Source organism: Xiphophorus maculatus, chromosome 22 (assembly GCF_002775205.1).
Source record: "Xiphophorus maculatus strain JP 163 A chromosome 22, X_maculatus-5.0-male, whole genome shotgun sequence".
NCBI lineage: Eukaryota > Metazoa > Chordata > Actinopteri > Cyprinodontiformes > Poeciliidae > Xiphophorus > Xiphophorus maculatus.
Window position 1 is genome coordinate 12,983,901 of NC_036464.1, and position 7,852 is coordinate 12,991,752.

The following is a 7,852-nucleotide window of genomic DNA, read 5'->3' on the forward strand; positions in this document are numbered from 1 at the left end:
GTGGTTTAGTCCAATCCCGCACTCCTCTTCTAAATTTCAGCTGCTTCTCGAAGCCTCATTTTGTCTCCACCTCAGAGACGCATGGCGTCTGCGCTCTGCCGTCCCAGAAGCGCTTTAAAACTAATTGAAAGGGTCCCGCAGCAGATCATTTATCTGAGGAAGCGAAATAAATCGCGGGACCCCTTGCTGTGAACAAAATCAAAAATTTGGCCTTGTGAGTGCTCTACATGCGCAAGCCCTTGTAAAGTGGACCCCCTAACACACCCTGACGAGCAATTAACCCGCCCGACAGTCAATCTAAAACCCAAAAGCAGTCATCCTCCTTTTTTTAATATATGAAAGAACCAAATAAAAAGTGCAGCGGGTATGTGTGGATGTTTATGGTTAGGGAATATGCCTGACTCTGAAATAACAATCACTTGTGATGAATTTTTTTAGGCACCTTGGGCATGTCTCCCCGCTTCCTCTTCCTTTATTTCTGTCTTTCCACACACAACATAAACACATACACACACACGCACACGCACACACCAGGGGTTCGGGGTGAGAGAGACAAAGCCGTGATAATCCGATTAGGACCAATTAGGCGTGAGATTCTGCGACACTAGCTGAAAGCCTTAACACTGTGTAGACAGTTATACAGTTATAGAGACATCTGGACACTCCCAGAGAGAGAGAGAGAGAGAGAGAGTTTGTGTGCGTGAGTGCGTGTGTGTTGGGGTGCGTGTGCGTGTGTGTGTGTGTTGGAGAAAGAGAGGAGAGAGCAGGAGGGATCTGGACACTCCCAAGCAGAGAGTCAGTGGGAGCGCAGCATCAGCCGCCTCTCTCTCCAGAGCGCAAACTCACTCTCATCAGCATCCTCACTTGCAGGTAGGATGCGTTCAGGTTTCAGCTCTGAATCCGTCTCCTCCGTTTTGTTTTAATCTGCCGCAAGATCAGAGTGATAGCACTGAGGACGTCTGAGGTGGGGAGAGGCTGAAACTTTTTCTCTGTGTTCCAGGTTCCGAGGTTCGCCATCAAGGATGTTCTACTTTCACTGCCCGCCTCAACTTGACGGAGAGTGTTGTCGCTCCAACACGCGTGAGTTTCCAGCCCCCCCACCCCCCACTCCCCCTTCCCTTGTCGTTTTCATTCAAAGTGTGAGCTGCTCTTAAATATTTCCACTAATGAAGTTTTGTTTAGCGCCTGTGCGCCCAGTCTGCTCCTTGCAGGCCGCCTTATTTTATTCATTATCTTTCCATCATATAAATAAATGTTGCAAAAGCGTTATTACTGTTGCTGCTTTATTACTGTTGCTGCTGTTTCCAGTAGTACGATTTTCTTCCCCTTCATAAACTAATTCAAATCGTTTACTTTATTTAAAAAATAATATAAAAAAAAAAAAAACTGGCTGCTTTGTGTTTGTCATAATTCCAAAGGTGGATATAAAGGGTTAAGCGGAATTTTCCCTCTCTGCTTGTGGCAGTTTGTTGGCTGCGTTAGTGAGAAGCGCTGGTGGTTTGGCCCCGGGGCAGTGGGGCCCGCTTTGTCCCGGGCACAGATGTTGGGTGTCATGGCTCTTAGTCCGTCATGGTTCCCTTTAGACTCTCCGCATCAATGTTTCATGAAACAAATGGAAACAAAATATGACCAGTTGGCCAATTTTGGGGGGCTTTCTTTTTTTTATTTAATTAAAAACAAATAGACTAGTTCAAAATGCACCTCATAGGCTTTAAAAAATAAAAAATAAAACATACACAAAGCTGAATTACAAAACTTGTTTCTAACATTTTATAAAATGTAAATCATCTGTTTCTGTAAAAAAATGTAATCTTATTTTATGATCTCAGTTAATTCCGGAGGTTTTGGAAACCACGCCCCGACTGATTTCGACGATGGGTTTTTGCGGAGGAAGCAACGCAGGAACAGAACAACATTCACCTTACAACAGGTAACAACTTTTCTTCTTTTTTTCTGCAGCCAAATATGAGGACAGATCTACGATCGAGTTGACGGCTATAGGGCAAATACGAGCAAAGGAAAATTCACTGCGACGCAAAAATCGATGAAAAGTTGGCAAAGTTTTAAAACTGGAGTTTTACCCTTGACATCAATAAAGTTGAGGGTCTTTCTCCGGTTCAAACTAATCAGATAAAAAAAAAATAAACCTATTTTCGTGTCTCTTTGGTATTGCATATTTAGTTTTAGATTGATCGAGAAGGTTAAAGTTTTGAGTTTTTTCAAAGAAAGAAAGACGCACAATGAACATTCAATTAGTTGTATAATATTGAACTGAAAGTTGTGTGCAACCTTATTTTGTGTCCCTGCAGTTGGAGGCTTTGGAGGCTGTCTTTGCACAGACTCACTACCCGGACGTGTTCACCCGGGAGGAGCTGGCGATGAAAATCAACCTGACCGAGGCCAGGGTGCAGGTGAGCCGCATGCAGGCTGCCGTGTCCTGTCACCGGGCACAGTTTGACCAGGCTAGTGAGGGTGGGGGGGACAAATGAAGCCACTCTGTCATCCCAACGATACACTTTAATAACATCAACGTAATGGTGAATATTAGATTAGCTTGATTAATCGGTCATTCATAATTAAGCAGCGATAATGTTCGGCACTAATTTGTCCGCGTCTGCTGAGGCAGGAATACATCATCCGTGCAGATCCGGTGACGCACACACACTGTGTGTTTGTTTTTCTCGTTTTTCTTTTTTTGTTGTTTTTTTAAGGAGCGGACAGAAAGTCAGATTCCCCACAAACTCTCTCTGACTGTCCCACACTCACGACTTAAAATGTAACAATTGATATTCGGCTCCTGCCCTGCACATGTGCGCCGTTATAAACTTGGCCAGATGTAATTAAGTTAGGCGTCCTGTATGTAATTTCCCTGCATTCCAGATTTGCTTTTGGGTTTTGTTGTGCGCAGCAGATCTAATTGTAGGAAATATAATAGTTTGGCTTTTTGTTCCCCAGGGTCATCTTTACTATCGCTTAAACCCAATGGCGGGGCTTGATAATGGAATCCAGCGCTGTAAATTAGGGATTGTAAACAAATTATTCCCCCTCCTAATCCGATTACCGCATTCCTATTATTAAATCTGAACATGAATCCACCGCACTATGCAGGGGATATTAAACTTACATTATTATTAGAAAATAAATTTCCTTTCTCTTGTAGTGTTGTTGCCCCCCTCTCCTTTTTGTAAAGTGTCAATGGGCCCTCCCCCGCATTAAGAGCACGCAGCAAATTGAGATTAATGGAGCAATTATAGCCCATTCAGAGATGGGTGCGTGTGGGGGGGCGCGACTTCTAGCTGGAAGGTGCAGGGGTGAGATAAGTCCATTGGATGTATTGTTGTCCTGCCACGAAAATGTTGTCCCTTTCTCTACAGAATGAATGCATGCGTTTTGTTTGGCTGTTGACATCATTTATACCCTCCGCCACAATGGGGAGGATGCAGAGCGCATGCACGCAGACTTTAACCTCCATTCACACACCATGATTAATGCCTGCTAGAACCAAGTCCTAATCGAATCTGATGTTGTCAAACAATCACTAAATAGGGAAATAAACGACTTCATCTTAGCTGCCTCTCTCTCGGGCAGCACAACTGTCAGTGGGAAGTCATTAAAATATGATAATGAAAAATTGCTCAATTAAATGTTGTTATAGGCATTGACCTTCAGTCGATTAAGATCCCAAGAACTTGGCTATATGTGTTCTTTGCTGTGTGGACGTGAAGTTTTTGGGGATAAATTAGGGGAAGGTGGGAAATTAGAGCACTTGGTGGGTTCAAACACCTACTTCACACCAACTGAGCTCATCTGATTCAGCTTTTCTGATTACAAAACTCAATATTATGCTCGACAGGGACAGGGCCGTCCGTAGACATAATGCAGCATGAGGGCACGCAGTCATAATCACATGTATGTCAAAGCCAGTTTACTGGGGCTTATGCCTCGTGATCAAATTTCTTCTAAAGCTGCCATCAATAAATACTTAATGAAGTATTTATTAATTGTAAAGCTACTTGTATTTTAAAATTAACTAGAAAAGTTAGGAAATGTAAGGATTTGTTGTATATACGTGTCCAAACCTGGTCATTTTGAAGGTTTCCAACTATATATATATATATATATATATATATATATATATATATATATATATATATATATATATATATATATATATATATATATATATATAACTTTGATGTGAAAATACTTTTACTAAAAGACCAACTAAAAAAAAGACCAGAAAGTGATCTAGTGATCATATATTTAAAGAGACATGCAGTCTAGTGTTGTTCCCTTCTCTTTGTGTTGCCTAACAATGCTGTGCTATAAGCCTTTTTAAACTCTATATGCCAGATGTAAAATTTTTGATACACACATTTATCAAACCCTCTATTTGACAAAGCTGGTCCTTTTAAAAATATATATATATATATATCTGTAGTACTGAATCCAAGATGGCCACACAAACCTTCTAAGAAACAGAGATTTTATAAATTACACAATCCTGCTTTTCATATGGAGCAGGTTAAACATATGTTAAAATTTTTTTGTCATTATTTAAATGAATCTTTAATACAGTTATACATAACTTGCTCTAACATAAAATATTTTCCTGCATCAGTTGTTATATTTTATGTATACAGGCATTTTTATTAGTCAAATCTGGTTTTTTTTTGTTTGTTTACTTATTTTTAGAGGACTTCTGCCATGAGCTTTTTAGTGCATGCATTATTTTATTTTTTGACGCAAAAAAGAGAGGATTTGTTGGGATATTTCAAATTCAAAATGTTTTTTAAAAAATTATTCAGTTTTTATAATGTAAATTTCTCATGTTTTTTAATTTTTCAGGCTTCTTTCTTTAACTGGTATCTCTGACAAATACCAATATTTGTCAGAGAGATCTGGATTTGTCCTTATTTGGATAGATTTGGATCCAAATTATTTGGCTATTATTTTAAAATTAATGTTAAGAATTTTCATCCAGAATCCAAAAAATCACTCTGTTTTTTGTTCCTCTTAGTCGACATCACACCTGCTGAAGACAGCAATGTCTGTCAGTGTCTTAAAGACACATATTATAAAATTGGAAGTCATTAATATCTCCATCCTTTTTTAACTTGATTTTAAATTAATTTAAATTGAAAAACTGATGATTATACAAACCAAACTAAAGTGCATTTTCTTGGAGTTACCTTCTTGCTCATCTAAATACAGTCAAGGAGGATTTCTTTAAGTGATTTTGATGGAGAATGAACAATATTTTATCACACATTACATTATTGCAAATCAAATTTCAATTTTTGCAGTAATGTGCATGTGTTTTTAATCTATATGCTATTACATGTATCTTTTGGGTAGTTGTCTATTGCACTATATTTAAATAATATATATTTCACCTGTGACATGCTAACATAGTTTGCAGCAGAAAATCTTTACAAGTTAGATATTTATGCTCAGTCAAAATGGATAAAAGCCTCAAAATGTCTCTAATGCTTTACATTTACTGGTTTCCAGGTTTGGTTTCAGAACCGCAGAGCAAAGTGGAGGAAAACAGAGCGAGGGGGTTCAGAACCTGAAGCAGGGAAGGAGCCGCTGAGCGATGGCACCACTCCATCTCGCAGCATCAACTCTCAGTCTCCGGTGGACCACGGCAGGAAACAAAAAGAACCTCTGGAGTTACAGCAGAGGTAAAGGAAGACAGACACAGAAATGTCGTGAAAACGGCTGGAGATTTGTAGTGGAAATTCATCAGAATAGGTATCTCTGATGGACCCTCGCTGTATTCTTTTTCCCAGTTTTTTTAAGTTTTATTTTGAATTTGTTTGTGTACATATGTGATGGGACTAGTTTTTGCAACTACATGAAGTACTGTAAATAACATTTTCCCTATTATGGACAATAAATTATGCCTTGATGTCGAATAGTTATAAATCATATTAATTGTTATGCTGTTGTACATTATTATAATAAACATATAATCTTCAATGCATTATTAAGGTGCAGTTTGTCTCTTGTCTCCAGCATCAACAGGACGGTGGGTCCAGGTGGTCCATTTTTCCCATCATGTATTCCAGGCACGCTCCTCAACTCTGCCACCTACGCCCAGGCCCTCTCACATGTCGCTACGCTCAAAGGTGAATATGATTCTCATTACCTGTCTGATGATCTTGTTATTGCTTTTAGCAACTCGTTATGAATTTATCTTTCTTCTTATTATTATTATTTTCCAGGGAATGGTTTGTGCTCGTGCTGCGTCTCTGACCCCATGGGCTTGTCCTTCCTGCCTCCCTACGGCTGTCAGGGAAACCGCACAGCCAGCGTCGCCGCCCTGCGCATGAAGGCCCGCGAGCATTCAGAGGCCGTGCTGCAGTCCGCCAACCTGCTCGGAGCCGCAGCCACACCAGGAGCCAGCGTGGGGGTCCTTTCAAGTGTGGGCTCGGCCGGGGTGGTCCGGCCGTCCGTGGGACCCGCCATTGAGGTGCCCGGCGGCGGCCTGAGAGGGGGAGACAGCTCCAGTCCTGGCACAGCTACTAAAGTTCCAATCCTGGGCGGTAGTCCTGACAAACATCCTCACTGCTCCAAGGAACCTCTGGAGAAGAAGTGAAGAGCTGGACACAAACGTGGATGTTGCTGATAATCTGTGATTTTTGCCTCCTTTATTCTTTTTCTTTTCTGCTCCGAACTGAGCAACAAAGCACAACTACTGGCTGACTCCAGAAAAATCCTGGGACAGACGTTTTGTATGGATGCAAACATAAATGTATTTATTTGATTGTAACGTATCCTTGTGAGAAACGCTGAATAACTGGGTTGTTATTACGCTTGAAAAGACAAGACTGTGTTTTTTTTTTTTACCTTTATCCATCTACATGCACTCTTGGGCTATATTATCTATAACATAGATGCATTATGTATGACGCAGAGGCCTATTTGATAATGTGAATTTAAATAATCCTGTGGGGACCGTTGCTAACATTTTGAATGTCAGTGCATGAAGAGTGTATCATTTTATAAAGATAAAATGATGGTAGGACTGACGATATTTTTTTTAAGTCAGCAGTGACACAAAACAATGATTTCCATTGATTTTTTAAAATTAATTTAAAGTGAAAGTGCACTTTAGTAATAATCAGCTGTGCTCCTTGTAAAAAAAAAAGAAAAAGTAATTGACATTGTCAGTGTGTGTATTCAGTTATCCCTCGCTCTCTGTTAGCACATCTGTAGTGGCAGCAGACAGGGAACACACCAGTCCTGTTGTGACATGTTCTTTAAAACAATTAAAGATGTAGTCACTCATGTTCCTCTCCTGTTGCCTCTCGCTCCAGCCATCTGTTCTGATACATTATTTATGAGCCACTCTTAAAGCCGGGAGAGGACACTTATCATTTATTTACTTTTAGGAACGCCCTCTGTTCCTGCTACTAAACATTTTTTAAATAAATTCCAACCATTAAAAAAAAAAGAAGTTTATTCTATTAATTATGTTGAATTTAAAATTTCTGTCCACATGTTTGTCACCTTCTCTTTTTCCCATCTCTTGAATAATGGGGTCAGCTGATCGGACTGATTGTACTTAACTGCAGAGCACAACGGCCAGTAGTTTGCCTGATTCAATTTGCGTCCTTGAGGATTTCCAGGAAATTACTTTTGATAGTCAATAACACAATTAAGTAAACTACACACACATTATCGTGAATAATTGATGGGAAATTATGTATTACCATGAAGTACCGGTTCAATAATTGATGAGGAGACACCCCCACCCGTGACATGGTAGAGGGAGATAATGTCAGAAGTCGTACCAGATTGTACACAGAGCACTCACAATTCTCAGTTCACTATTATTATTATT

The 7,852-nt window shown here is 39.9% G+C and overlaps 1 protein-coding gene across 1 annotated transcript; it reads left to right on the forward strand.

The window, feature by feature from the left end:
• The first annotated feature begins 723 nt into the window (after positions 1 to 723).
• On the forward strand, positions 724 to 7,852 carry LOC102223853 (dorsal root ganglia homeobox protein-like). Its single transcript, XM_023327864.1, has 7 exons — positions 724 to 870; positions 1,001 to 1,080; positions 1,830 to 1,930; positions 2,310 to 2,411; positions 5,515 to 5,687; positions 6,022 to 6,134; positions 6,231 to 7,852. The coding sequence occupies exons 2-7, from the start codon at positions 1,023 to 1,025 to the stop codon at positions 6,602 to 6,604; spliced, it is 921 nt and encodes a 306-aa protein (XP_023183632.1). The 5' UTR covers positions 724 to 870; positions 1,001 to 1,022; the 3' UTR covers positions 6,605 to 7,852.

Excerpts from the sequence above, each read along its gene's own strand:
- LOC102223853 (XM_023327864.1), top strand. The coding sequence starts at position 1,023 with ATGTTCTACTTTCACTGCCCGCCTCAACTTGACGGAGAGTGTTGTCGC. Across the intron at positions 5,688-6,021 it reads CCTCTGGAGTTACAGCAGAG|CATCAACAGGACGGTGGGTC; the intron begins GTAAAGGAAGAC and ends TCTTGTCTCCAG. Across the intron at positions 6,135-6,230 it reads ACATGTCGCTACGCTCAAAG|GGAATGGTTTGTGCTCGTGC; the intron begins GTGAATATGATT and ends ATTATTTTCCAG.